The 14159-nt window shown below is 53.2% G+C and overlaps 5 protein-coding genes across 5 annotated transcripts; 2 read left to right on the top strand and 3 right to left on the bottom strand.

The window, feature by feature from the left end:
• Window positions 1-514: 514 nt before the first annotated feature.
• V2A60_005966 (uncharacterized protein) lies at window positions 515-1462 on the bottom strand (the record flags this gene model as incomplete). Its single annotated transcript, XM_083257264.1, has 1 exon — window positions 515-1462. One exon carries the CDS (start codon window positions 1460-1462, stop codon window positions 515-517), a length of 948 nt encoding a protein of 315 aa, XP_083113390.1.
• A 2308-nt stretch (window positions 1463-3770) lies between these two features.
• V2A60_005965 (uncharacterized protein) lies at window positions 3771-4911 on the bottom strand (the record flags this gene model as incomplete). The annotated part of the gene is made up of 2 exons (XM_083257263.1): window positions 3771-4550; window positions 4609-4911. 2 exons carry the CDS (start codon window positions 4909-4911, stop codon window positions 3771-3773), a joined length of 1083 nt encoding a protein of 360 aa, XP_083113389.1.
• A 678-nt stretch (window positions 4912-5589) lies between these two features.
• On the bottom strand, window positions 5590-6352 carry V2A60_005964 (uncharacterized protein; the record flags this gene model as incomplete). The annotated part of the gene is made up of 2 exons (XM_083257262.1): window positions 5590-6294; window positions 6341-6352. The coding sequence occupies 2 exons, from the start codon at window positions 6350-6352 to the stop codon at window positions 5590-5592; spliced, it is 717 nt and encodes a 238-aa protein (XP_083113388.1).
• A 712-nt stretch (window positions 6353-7064) lies between these two features.
• Window positions 7065-8309, top strand: V2A60_005963 (uncharacterized protein; the record flags this gene model as incomplete). The annotated part of the gene is made up of 1 exon (XM_083257261.1): window positions 7065-8309. One exon carries the CDS (start codon window positions 7065-7067, stop codon window positions 8307-8309), a length of 1245 nt encoding a protein of 414 aa, XP_083113387.1.
• Window positions 8310-9786: 1477 nt separating this feature from the next.
• On the top strand, window positions 9787-14115 carry V2A60_005962 (DUF3433 domain-containing protein; the record flags this gene model as incomplete). The annotated part of the gene is made up of 3 exons (XM_083257260.1): window positions 9787-9901; window positions 9973-10685; window positions 10738-14115. 3 exons carry the CDS (start codon window positions 9787-9789, stop codon window positions 14113-14115), a joined length of 4206 nt encoding a protein of 1401 aa, XP_083113386.1.
• Window positions 14116-14159: the final 44 nt, after the last annotated feature.

Genomic DNA, 14159 nt, shown 5'->3' with positions numbered 1-14159 from the left:
ACAGAATCACTAATACAGCGTGCTTCGGCATGCGGAATTAGCCTTCGTGAACTAAGCCACAAGCGCCGGAACTTCCAAGCCATATTTTCATGAAGCCTGAATCTAGCGTGAACTCTGATCAGAGCATGTCAGCCCCTATGGCACGGCGCATTCTAAGAATTGAGCACAAAGATCGTTTACGAGCTGGGGTGTGCTGGCGAGATTGGTTCCAGCCGCGTAGCAACCTCAGAATACTTATAGATCCAGCCTTGAAACCAGGGTTCCCAGGTGGCTTTACCTATTTAGCACTGTATTGGTCTAGCGATACATCAAGGGTTACAAGGTAATATAATGGCAAATGAAGAGATTGGATACTCAAACTGTGGTCTGCCTAGCTATGACCGGACGACGGCAATAAGAAATGTAGCAATATGAAAATATTGGCGAGAAATATATTTACTATTATACGCTGAAATCGTTTTGTGTAAGACTGCTCGAAGAAAGTAAAGTTGTGAGCTTTGCGAGTGTGTCTCAATTATGGGTTCATGGCCGAAATCAACTTCCGCGTCCAGGTGAAGTCGGTTGGTTGTATCCTGTCATCACCAATGGCAACTCCATCACGGTCAATGGCGTATGAGAAGATGCCGCCTTTCGTGGCACCAGATGGCTGCCACTTCGCATAGTTCCAGGCACGGCTGGACGTGATGGGATTGGTCGTGTCTCCCCAGTTGGCGCCGTTCTCCTCATAAAAGCTGAAGCCAATGAGGTACTGCTTGCTTGATATATAGCGGCTGAAACTATTGTAGGTAGATTGCAGTCCATCAATGCGGCGACCGTAAGACTGGATCAAGACATAGCTCACTGTAGGGTAGACGTTGCGCCAGAGGGCATCAGTGCCCTCCTTGTTGGTGTCAAAGATGAGCAGCCTGTCAGTGCCGGACTTGGGGCCGAGTTTCTTGGAAAGGGCGTTGAAAACGCCAGTAGCTTGCTTGAGCTGGTTGGCGTTGAGGTTCTGCTCAACGTCGATGTCCAGTCCGTCCAATCCATAGTCATCGGCCAGCTTCAGGAGCTCATCGGCAAGACCTTGCCATCCGGCGGGCGTATTGTCCCATTTCGGGTCAATCAGTCTGGAGATGCCCACACTCCTGACAAGCTTAGTGCCGCGCGCATGAAGAGCAGGTGCGTAGGTGTCTCTAACAGCGGCCCAAAAAGCATCGGGCTCGCTGCCGTCCGGGAAAACAAAGGCAATGTCCAGGCAGTCGGGTAAATCGAGCATGGACACTTTGTTCTCCGTGGAGCCCGCACTGTCTCGCCAGGATCGGAAGTAGCCAGCCATGAGCTGGTGGTCCCCCTTCTTGTACTCGATAATCTTTTGGAGAGCCGCGCCCGTGGCGTGGGTGTTATCGCTGGGGCAGACCGAGGCGGACCCGGCCATGACCGAAGCCGCGCCGGCTGCGACGAAGGAAAGCACAGAAATCTTCATCGTCGTTTATTTTCAATGAGAGATTATGCTGCAGAGGAGGAAGCAGGCGAATTGGCCACGGCACTTCTGGCATACTTATGAACCCTCGTAGAACGCTATGAAGCACTAAAGCACTAATCTGAAATAGTCAGGTCCTTTCTCATGTGTACGTAGACGGAAGGTACTCGGACGTTGCCCCGCGCTATATCAGAGCAACCTTTTACTTAGTTAATGCCCCATTGCTCGCACCTGAGATGGTCCTATACAGGGGTATATGTATCCATAGTCATCCGTCGGTAATATTTTTGCTTCCTGACGAGCTACGGCAGATTATCGGGGAGGAAGATCCTGGCTCCAACCTCCAGCCGAGCTTCGAAAACAGGCAGGCAAACCTCGCTTGGTACAATATTTGGAAACTACCGAGCTACTTGGTGGCATGGCTTCCTTGGGCTCTTCAATTCATACAGATCCGGGTCTGCCTTGGTAACTTTGAGACTCTGGAAAAGGCAAGGCCAAAGCCACTCGAAAAGTAACCAGCTAGCACGTACGGATACTCCAGGCGCAATAGGGCCTGAGGAAAGGGCCGGGCTAGTTTTAGCCTCGGGAGTTGCACCACGAGAGGCTTCCGTAGACCTGGGTACTATAGCAGTTCCTAATTATGAAGCTTAATGACCTTTCACAGAAATTTCGCTAGCACCGAGAGCCTGCCAGTCCCGTCGAGCGATGAAACGTAGTATGCGCGCGATCGAGGAGTTTCCAGTGCTGGAAAGAGAGAAGGGGTGATGGTCGGCAGTTGATCCCGCTCTTACACAAGGTACGAGCTCACCGTGCGCCAGGTTAGCCGGTGAGGCGTCTATTCCGAATCAGGCTGTCCGTACCAATAGGGACCACACACGTGGATCTACTTATAAGCGACGAGCGGATGTTATTATGTGAAAGATGAAAGTTGCGTGGTGCATGGCAACCATGTCATACGTGCGAAATAGTAGCGATCCGGCTCTATTAGAACACAAGGCCTCATAGAACCTCGCCACATTCCATCAAGGTACTAAGCTATAGCTGCTCACCCCGCTGCGCTGTTATTCTCACACGCCGAAGAACGAATATTTTATCTGCGTCATGTAATTCTTACATTCGTGTGGCTCTCTTTTTCGCTAATACCGTTGGAAAATATGCACATTACCACATCATTGCCGCACACTACCGCCCATAAATTGCGGGCATTGCCTCTACTATGTTACCTATTGTCCCATTCTCGATGCGGATACGCCAGCACTGACGACCTTCCTACGACATCATCTCTCATGTCTTAGTAATTTCCATCCGATTACCGCATGTTGGTATTGAGGCACCACGATATGCTGGTTAGAAGAAAAACATACAAAGGCAGCAAGAGCCAGACGATGAGCCAAGGCCGTATCGCCAACCTCACTAGTTCTGGATCAGGGCGTCGGCCCAGTCACACGGACCCCTTCGAGGCTTCGTGAACACGACTATACTCAGTAGTGCATTCTATCCTCAGACACCTTGCGCCATTGAATATCGCTTCGGGACTCGATAAACACCTGCGCCTTCAGCTCTGAGCCATGTAGCATCTCCAGCCCGGCGTAGTAGTAGCACTAGAAGCCTGTCCAGAGGCAGCGTCTTGTCACTTGAGGTGTTGGGAAGCTTGGGAAACCATTGGAGGTTGACCACTTCTTATTCGTCAGGCATTCTAGCAAGCCAGATTTCGGGGAAAAGTTCGGCGCGGAGGTTGTAAAAAGCGCAAATCCAGCCTTATCATAGTGCAACTCGGTGATTTACGTTAATATTCGCTACGTTGTGGTCAAGAGTTGCAAGCGGTTGTCGTTGTCCACTTACAATGTGCCAGCGCAGCTCGTCTTTCATGAAAAGAACCCAAATGGCGATGCACTTACTGTTTGGGTTGCTTCAGGTCGTACAAGAGATGAGCTCACCGTTCAATCCGCCCATCTCTAGATGACTAGCTATTCACCGCCATGCCGACAAAATTAATTTCCCAGGGCTGGGGAGGAGGGTAAGTAAACATGTATCATTTCCCACTGCGGTCTGGTTGCATACGCAGCGCGTTCTGCGTTGCTCCGCCTCGGGTACTGTTTAATCATTCTATTTATTGACCGAATTATAGTTTTGTAGGCAACAGTTTCAACCAAGCAGACCCCATCAAAATAGCCGAGTGAAGCTTAAAGTCGCCGCGCCAATCGAGGTACACCCTTGAATCCATTTGCGCACAACCTGATCCCGATGCTTTCCCGCTTGCTAAATAAAATCATGTCCATCTGAAACGAATTGGCGTGCCACACAGGAGATATCAGATATCGTCAGCCAGCTTTCTGCAGTCGGACGTATTTTCTACCTGGATGACTCCGGGAGCAGCAAGTGACGCGCACACAAGGTCGTCGACGCTCTGAAAATCCTTTGCGGTGGTGAGGGCGGCATGACTGAAGCCCATCATGACATTCTTCTCGAACGGAAAGTCGGCGTCAAAGGAGATTTTGCTGCCACTCCACTTGACGTTGGTAATGGGCACAGAAATGGGCTTCTGCTGGCCAGTGGTGTACGTGAGCCAGAGCTTGGAGCCGTCGGAGCCGACAAACGTCTTTCCCTTGTCGGATCCGCCGAGGTCGGCCGAGAAGGAAAGGCGCTGATCCTTGGGCTCGATGGCGGCGACGGGGCCGCCGTTGACAGCGAGCGGCGGCAGGATAGGTAGATCGATGTTTGCGAGTGGGAACGGGCACGAGCCTGGAATGACGAAGAGCTGGAGTGCGGAGAAGGCGAATGCGGCTGGGACGGGTGTCAGGAAAGGCGACTCCGAAGGAACCTGCTTGATGAGATGGCGGTAGAAGCCGTTCTGCTCGCCCTCTTGGCCGATGACGGACGAGATAAGCTGGATTGGGACAGTCAGGTTGTCTTTGGCGAAGGCGATGTTGGCGCCTTGCAGAGCACCAAGCACAATGGCAGTAAAAGTCTCGGCCAGACTGATGGCGCCTGCCAGGTCAGTGGTAGGGAACTGGTACTGGCAAGCCGCTGGCGAGAACTCGCCGGCTGTCTTCAGGGCGGCGTCGGCGGCGATGGCATGTTGTTCCTCTTGCTGTCTCCAGGATTAGCACCTCTTTGACACGGATAGGTTCGTCCGTTGAGGCCCTTACCGCTCGCACAGTGGTCAGGATCTTGGTGATCTTGTCAGCGTGCGCGTTGATTTTGTAGCCCTCGACGCCCTTCGTGACATTCTGGAGCAGCGAGTCGAAAAACGCAACCTCAAACAGCTCGTTGAAAGCAATAAGCTGGAAGGTGGTCTTGCTTCCTGGGCCCAGCTTCGTGGGCAGCGGCACGTTGGGGAGGAGGCCGCCGGCGTCTTTGGCGATGGAGAGTGACTGTTGCGCGTTTGGGTTGGGGAAGCCGTCATTGCTGGGGATGGCCGCTGCGGACACGCACCCAAGCAGGGCAAGCATAGGTGCCAAACATCTCGGAGTAAACATGTTGTGGGTATATATCCGTTTTAAATCGGGCTGTTTAGTGTATGATATGCTTGGCACTTTTGGTCGATCATTGTCGTGCGATCCCCCCGGATATTATATATGCCAGATGCGCCCGCAGCAAGAGCCGTCTCGCTTACACGACCATTGGAATCAAGGGCCATCTATCTCACAAGCCACCACGACATATCATGTGTCAGCCCGGATCATGAGCTACCGAGAGCCTCAACCCAGGCGAGGTCGACAGCGCTTTGCGCAATCAAGTCTGCAGCCTTATGAAACAGCTTGCCGATTTGGCCGGCGAGGCTGGGTGAATAAACCTTCCAGGAGTCAGAGCGGCAGCGGTTCCCGTTTCAAGCCGCCCTGCCCACTTTTCTTATTATACAGCCCAAGGCTGTGCATGCCTCATTGGAATCAGGGTGCTATTTTTGTGTTGCAGGAGATGTTGTTCTTATTAATGTCTCCGCTACGGCTATCACGGCTCTGCGAAACAAATACCACAGGGAGAAACGCCCGCGAGCATATTAGTACTTGCCAGCCAGTCAGTTCCATCAGGGTGCTTTGCATTCTCTCTTGTAGATTCTGTTTTAGGATTCGACTAGCTGGTATTACAAGCCTTAGTGCCGCAGATGTAAACTCTCTAGCAAACTCAGGTTACTGTGTTGCGGCCTCCTCGGCAAGCTCCCAGGGCAGCTTGAATGCGACGGGGATCTTGCCTTCGTTCCGTCCAGATGGAGTCAGCTCCAGGTAGCCATTGATGCCAGCGATGGAGTCGATCGAATGGTAGTTGCTATAAGTGTGGTAGATGTCGTCTCCCTGCAATTTGAACACATTGAGCCCCGGCTGCTCTCCCGCAATACCCTTGACACCTGCCGCATCGAGCTCCGCCTTGCTGCGGTAGCCGTATTCGATCGGCGCAACATTCTCATCAAGGGTAACATGATAGTCATAATTGAAATCCGTGTCATAACTGCTGACCCAGGGGATAGTCCAAAAGTTTTTGGCCTTCCAGCGCGTAATCTTGTCGATGGGCGCACGGGAGACAATGACCAACCCGGTATCCTTTTCAGCCAGATGACGGGGATCGGGAGCATTCGCGAGCGTAAACGCACAGCCGTCACATCCGTCCTCCCACGCTGGGTCAAACATGTAATGGTAAATGATGAGCTGGGAGTGCGTGCCGAAAAGATCCCTTAGAGACAAAGGACCGTCAGGACCTGTAAACGTGTACTGCTTGGTCACAGGAAGAATAGGCAGTAGTTGACGCTCAGCAACAAGCTCTTCCCGAGCCTTGACCAGCGCCTTTTCCTTGGCGATGAAGGCGATGTGTGCTGCACGCCATTCTTGTAGGGTAGCGACCTGACTGTGTTAGCGAGAATTTGTCATGGGCACGACAACCATGTACTTGGCCTGGCATATTTGTAGATTGAGGCGAAAAACTATCTGAGTTTGTTTTGTTCAGTTGTCTTTTAACTCTTCTGGTTTTGGCTCGATCTTGGGGTATGCCCATGGCGCACTCTTATACAACTTGTTCGTAACTTGCACAATACCATCGTATTCCTCGTGTTTTTCATTTACTTTAACAAGTAACTGCAGCGCTGAACGCACGCCGCACACCTGAAGACGTAATTTATGTTATCCTACGTGAATATTATATTTTCAATCTTTAGAAAATACAAGATGAACCCGTCATGCCACTGTCTGCCGCGTGGCTGCCTGACAGCTGAGGACATTCACGGTAAATTAGCGTCCCATGGCGTGTCGATCGCAAGTGGCTGTCTGTATTATTATTAGCCTCTAGGCAGAAGCCCAGTATAAAGCAGCGGCAAAAGATTCATTGTATTATCTTTCAGCGTATCGGTCCCCGGGACAGGTCCGCCATGCTGGCCACTATGTATGAGCTGCGCTCCGTACTGCAGAGTTCCGCTACACAGTCTATGACGACGCGCGAAATCTCTTCCATGACGTCTGAGAATCTAACAGGACTGAAGTAATCTTGGCAGTTGCGTTATTTCTACGGATGAGATGACTATAAATTTTAGGCAATGAGCCGTCGCAGACAATTCTACCCACCAATACAGTGCAGACCCTAACGCTCGCTCCCGTACTAATTCATACTGCCTAAAGCCATGGCAGGCCTTCGTATTTTAATATCAGGCGCCGGCATCGCTGGACCTGCGTTCGCCTTTTGGGCGACTCGCCTCGGACATACGTGCACAATCGTCGAACGGTCCTCTGAGCTCCGCCACAGCGGTCAGCAAATTGACATTCGCAGCCATGGCATCGAAGGCGCCAAGCACATGGGCATATTGGACGATATTCGAAGCCTTGCTGTGCAGGAATCCGGAGTGCGCTTTGTCGACAGCCAGGGAGCTGAGCAGGCGTTCTTTGCCGGCACCGAGTCCTCCGCACCAGCCCAGGGCTTGAGCAGCGAGTTTGAAATCATGCGCGGCGATTTGTCCCGATTATTGAACTCGAAAAACGCCTCAAGCGTTAAGATGCTCCTTGGCACGACTGTTCAAAGTATTCGGTCACACGCTGACAGCGCTACCGTCACATTCTCGGACGGCAGTGTGGGCGAGTATGATCTCGTTGTTGCCGCAGATGGTCAGAATTCCAAGATTCGACAGCAACTGTTGCGCGAGAACCCAGCAATCACGGACGAGTCGCGCAACCTCGGTGTCTATAGTGCGTACTATAGAATACCGAGAAAAGCAACTGATTCCGGCTGCGCCACCGTCTACGTCGCCCCGAAAGAGCGGATTCTGTGCACCCGATGGCACAGCGCCGACCAGGGCCAGGCCTACTTGGCAACCATGGCCCACCAAGACGAGATGGAAGAGGCTCTGAAGCAAGGTGCTGACACCCAGAAGACGCTTTTCGAAAACGTTTTCAAGGATGCAGGCTGGGAATCCCGGCGGCTGATCGACGGCTTGCGGGCAGCAGATGACTTTTATGCCCAAAGCGCTGTGCAGGTCAAGATCAGCGCGTGGTCCAAGGGCCGAGTGGTACTGCTGGGCGACGCCGCGTACTGCCCAACTCCGCTCACCGGCATGGGCACAAGCCTGGCTCTCATCGGGGCATACGTTCTTGCCGGTGAACTATCGACCGGCGTCGATGTTCCTTCGAGTCTGACGGCTTATGAAAAGACCCTTCGACCGTTTGTGGAGGACAGTCAACAGTTACCGCTGGGTTTACCGAGCCTGGCGTATCCATCTAGCGAACTTGGAGTCAAGGCATTCTATTGGTTTGCGGGACTGGCTTCAAAGTTGAGCCTAGACAAGATTGATGTCACTCCTTCCTTCTTAAAAAGCAAGCCATGGGTATTGCCGCAGTACGAAAATCTAGCCCTTTCTGGACTGAAATCGACGTAGCTTCTAGACCAAACACCATGACTGAACCGAGCTATAGGGCTTTCAGGTGCAGCAGTGGCAGCGAGGCAGGCACTTTCGGAATGTTGAATTGACAGTCACCGACCAAGGTCGTAGAGCTCCGCGTCACCGTGCCAGATGGAAGCACAGTGCTTTTGTACCCGGCTCAACTAGAGAAGTGGTGGAATTCTTGAAAAGGGAAAAAAAGAAACTCTTTGTCTGTTCATATTGAAAGTTGTGCTTCTGACATTGCATATGCCCTGATATTGCCAACAGCTACCTCCTACCACTTGGAGAGAAGGACTGCACTGTTGTTGGATTTCCCGGTAGGTGTCGATGAAGAAAATCTATCGCGGCTCAGGGGATGCAATACAGATCGGGTCAACTGCCATTACCAGTTCGTTAGACTGCTCTTTTACGGATAGGTGAACAGTCAACTCTGTTAGGAGCATGGGGGGCTGACCAAGCATTTGAAGTTTACTGGTATTTTAGCGATACGGTTATGAATCTGGTGTATCCTGAAGGGCGCATTATAAACCAACGAGTCTATATTACAATCGCATATGTCCCGCCTGCAAGGGCTGTTTGAGACTCTGGCAGCTTGAGCAGACAACTGGACGCCGCAGCTCGCTGGCAGAGGGTGGACAGTTACTGCGCTCCGAGCCACGCTATACTGGCTGGTTATAAGTTGGCCATGACCATTCTCCGCGCACGCACGATGCGGCTTTGTGCTAGACTGCTATCGTTGAGGCTGGCAACTGCACGAGCACAACGCAAGGCGGCCAGGACATGGCCCGATGACAAGCAGGGACAGGGCTCGTTCCAAATACAGCGACACCAAAAATAAGGCTCTGAAATTAGAACAAGCCACTTCTGCCTGCTGGTGGGAAAAAAGGTGCCAGTTAAGTAATTAGTGATGGTATCATTGGTATGCAGCCTTACCAGTGGTTACTAACTTACTAGGTACACAGCACAGCCCAGTCCGGCTCAGAGGCAAGCCCCAGTGGTATGCGGGGAATCTGCTATTCATAGCCCAAGTCCACTCGGCACGGTGGAAGCCGGCGCAAGTGGAACGCCTGATTAGCCCTATATCTACATGGTTATTTTTACCTGCGTGTTATTATTAGCAGGCGGCCTTTTGAAAGCACGTAGCAGTACTGAGTAAGTTGGCGGGAAGACAAGCTGCTGACCTCAGCACTCTCAGCGGGCCGGAAAGTAATTTGACGCCACTAACTTGGGCCAGCAGCCTGTACGGAGTCATCTGTACAACCTCCACACCAAGTAGCCCACCAGGACGCCTCGTTTGCAACCCTCGTTTGGAATCCAACAAGGCTGCTATACCTTGCGACCATGAATACTATCAGCCTTGCGGGCCCAATGGCCCGACCAAGCATTCATATACTACATTTGAGTCTCAGTGCCTCAGCTCTGCCCTCAAAACACCCCGAAAGACGGTGACAAGGAACAACTGGCCGCCAACATGGAGCCAACACGCCACCAACGGCACGGCCATGACGACTTTCACGATTCTCTCATTCTGGGCAGCTGGCGGCGCGAATCGAACGAGGATACTAGCTGCGCTACTTACGACCAAGGTATGTAATTTGTTCCAGTTTTTATCGAGCCCTGCAATGTACTGAAACTACGGCTTGGTGTGTGTGTATAGCGCCTTCGGGTGATGGTTTATACTACAGTCACCGCGACCAACTCAACAACGAGGAGGGTGCGGATGAGGAAGGGGGCACTCTCGGCACTCTCGGCACAAAGAAGCTGCCGTTCCGATCGCGTAGCTATGACTTGGTACCCGACGAGACCGAGTTTACTGATCCGTTGACGACGCCGCCGCCGGCCCCGTCTAGCGATGCTTTCCTGTACGAGGCTGATTCGGTGCGAATCGGCGTTTCTGACCGCAGAGACTTTGCTGCGCAGCCATCACCGTTCTCAACCGAGGATACAGAGCGCCTGATCACGCAGAGAGAGGCCAAACCAAAACTATGGACGCCAAAGCTTCTCACAAGACTGTCGCTGCTTCTGTTCGCAGCTGTTTTTGTACTGTTGCTTCTTGTAACGGGGCTAGTCTACCACCTCTCCCTCCGCAGCCAGGGTCTCACCACGGCGAACGGCACCGCTCATTATGTAGCAAGATGCATACCAACGGCGTTATTCGTCTTGGTGGCTGCATGCTGGCGCCAGGTTGACTCCTGTATCAAGACTCTCACCCCATGGAGCGAAATGGCCAAGTGCCCGGCCGCCGCAGAACGAAGCATACTTGTCGACTACATTACGCCAGCGTTGCCTCTCGCGCTCTACCGCGCACTGAATAATCGTCACTGGGCTGTTGTCATGTCCAGCCTCGTCTACATGCTCCTTGTCGGCACGGTAAGTGTCGATTACACTGCACAACCACTCCATGTGTCTAATCATACCTTAGATGCTCTTCTCCACAGGGTTATTCATGCTAGAGGACGCCGTTGTATCTGAAACGAGACACGATTTCAAGCTCAAGTCTAAATTTGAACTGGCGTCCGGTGCGGACTCGAAAAATATATGGAATGTCGGACCCGGCGCAGCGCAACTCTACAATGCCATCAACTTCCAAGGTCTCCATTATCCACCGGGCACCGCTGAAGACGCCATTATCCCTCAACTGCAGATTCCGCAGCATAATGCCGGAAACACCAATTTTTCGGTCCCAGTTGATGCCATGACATTTGATCTAGACTGCGAGCGGCTACCAATCACCAACGCGACGAAAAAGACCATCCCGTGGAAAAGTACGCTCGCCGAATATTTCGTCACCGACGTGAACGCTACCGATTGTACTGTCAATGGTGTCACTCTTGCCGGCGGCCCCGATCATTACCGATACAATGACAAAAATGCTACTCAAAATTACCAAGCCCAGTTTGAAGTGTACCCATGCAATACAGGATGGGACTTTACCAAGGCCCAAACAAAAGCAGCCGACGACAAAGCAGCCAACGTCTCTGACCCTTTAGCTGGTCATCGTATTTTCCTGTCGGTGACAGATATCGAGGTCTCCCCCTATGACAACTCCCTCAACGCACCAAGCTACATGTATATCAAGAACATTACCGCGTTGCTTTGCAAGCCCACCTACAGCATAAAGCCGGCTGTTGCTTCGCAGCCAAGTCTAGTTGATGGCGCTGGTCGGTTTGAGAGTAGCACCGGGTCAGGGTCAAATCACCTGGCAGGTAGGGCAATGAAGGGACAGAGCGGGCATGTTGAAGGCATACCGGATGGAGCTGTGGCCCTGGCTGTTCATGCCTCGTCGTCAAACATGTTCCTTGGTACTGGTGGAAAAGATTTTGTTCTTTCCGAGATGGTTCCAACATTTTTCCAGTTCATGACTATGAAAGCCAAGAAGGACAGCATAGGAGCATTCATGGACTCGGAACTGCTCAATGCGACTGCCAGAACAGTGTATCAGGGGATGGCTGCGCAGACAATGCATCTTCTTGCCCGACAGCCCGCTGAATCGACCACTGCTGGATCCATCGAATATCATGGACAGAAGCTTGTGGTATATCTGGTATCTGTAGTTTGTGTGTGTACACTTCTCGGCCTGTGTGCCATTAATGCAGTTGTGCTGGCATTTATTGCGCCTCGCGCAGCTACTCCCCATCGCCCTGGATCCATTGCCTCTATGGCTACCATCATGGCCACGAGCCCGCTGTTCGGACAGGTCATGTCCGGGACAGGGAAGGGGGGCTCATCTGGACTGCAGCAGAAGCTCGCGGAGTTTCGATACAAGTCGGTGGTGACAGCAAACCCAGCCTCCTTCCGCCTGGAAGCTGTTCGACAGATGCAAACTGAAGCTATCCGTCACAACCGAAAAGCTTATTCCAAGTCAGCGTGGTGGAAGCCGACTGGCTGGCACTGGTCATTTCTCTCTGTGGTGGTAGCAGTGTCGCTTGCCATGATAGGAGCGCTGGAAGGAGTTCAGCGACTCTCCGATGATAACAGCGGCTTCTTGTCAATTGGTCGATCCAGCGCAACCATTTTTATCACATTGCTCCCTGCTGCTGTTTCTCTTGGGATAGCTAGCATGTATGCCACGTTTGCCACAGTGGCGGCAGTCTTTGCACCTTTCACTGCGCTTAGCAGGGGCAATGCGACCGCTGCTCGCACGATGCACTTTAACGTCGTTGGCCGAAGCCTTCCTGTTACTCTCGTCCGCTCCGTCAAAGCAAAGCACTTTGGTGTTGCCATCCTGGCCGCAGCCAACTTAATTGCCCTCTGCTTACCTATTGTCGTGTCTAGCCTATACAGCGTCGTCGAATTCGACAGGCCAGAGGACATGACCCTTCATCGTATAGACAACTTCAAGCTCGACAATTCAAAGCTGGCCTTGCAAGATAATCATGCGGCTTCAGTGGACAGCTTGATCCGGTACGCGGGGCTCGAATATTCTCAGTGGACCTGGAACGGGCTGGCCTTTCCGCGTTACGAGCAAACGGATGTGCCCGCCGACCAGTTGCTCGGGGATGCGCCGCTCATTGCTAAAGTGCAGGCTGTGCGGCCTTGCCTGACTTGCTCTGCTGTTCCGACCACGGACCGGATAGTGACACAAGTCGAGAACAAGCAGAGCCCGAATTCGTACGTCAAGCTACCCTACCAAAACGAATATTGGACTCCCATCCCAGGCCACATCACCGTCGGGTTCAACACGACGATGAGATTCTCCGACTATTGCGAATCGCCCCCCGCGAAGAACACATCGCAAGCAAGTTGGATGCAGTACTTTAGCGTGCCCAACATCACCAGCTCGGTCTACATTGGTAAAGGGTCTGTGCTTGTATGGGACGGCGAGCACATTTACGGAGATGGTGCAATCAATACACACTTCTCGTCTCATGCCAGTGTGAATTTCGAAGTGGAGGACCACGGCTGTCCCGGATTTGCTGTTACCTTTGGAACAATCAAGACTGTGCAGTCGGGCCATGACGGCGACGCCTCATCCTGGAAATTCCAGCACGACCTGGCCACCGTAGTCTGCTACCAGACCTTTGAAGAGGTCACCGCCGAGGTGGCCTGGCAGGTGCCGGACTTTGCACTCGATCCATCTCGCCCACCCAGAGTGGACGAGTCCTCTGCCCGCAGGCTCAAGTCTAGCACCGGCAGCGAGCGGTTCCAGATTCCCGTCAACGCGTGGCTGGAAGGTCTCGCCGACCCCGTCTACAACCGCACCATTCCCGCCCCGGACGATGGGACGTCTGCTAGCAACGACGTGGATGAGCTCATCGACGCGCTCGTCCTCGGCAAGGACGGCATTCCCGTTGACGACATTGTTGGCGAGGCCAACGTCGCTCATCTCGGCGATGCCGTCACTCGCGCGTACCGGGACTACATGGCGCAGGCCGTCTCGCTCAACATGCGCGCCGCCGAGGAGGCCACGGGCAAGCGCGCCGCGAGCATCGTCGGCACGAGGCGCGTACCCGGGCACCGGCGTCTGGTGCAGCACGCCGGACCCAAGATTGCGCTGCAGGTGATGCTCGGCGTCATGGTGCTCTGCCTCGCCGTCGCGCGCGTGCTCCTCCTGCGCGGCCTCGGCCACCTGCTCCCGCACAACCCGTGCACCGTGGCCGGCATGGCTGCCCTGCTGGCCGATAGCAGCCTCGCCACGGCCAAGGTGGTTCCGGCAGGCTCGGAGTGGCTCGGGGACGAGGGCCAGCAGAGTGCGCGGCTGTTTGCGGGCTGGGCGTTCGCATTGCGGTGGTGGGACGATGGAGAGAAGACGACCGCGGGCAGACGCTATGGCATTGGAACGGAAACGGACCTGTCCTGATTCATTGACTTTATTCATGTTTTTGTATTGACTTGGAGTTGCAT

Source organism: Cordyceps javanica, chromosome 4, assembly GCF_051103115.1.
Source record: "Cordyceps javanica chromosome 4, complete sequence".
Lineage (NCBI taxonomy): Eukaryota > Fungi > Ascomycota > Sordariomycetes > Hypocreales > Cordycipitaceae > Cordyceps > Cordyceps javanica.
Note: the sequence above shows the minus strand (reverse complement) of the source record. Positions and strands in the feature narration are given on the sequence as shown.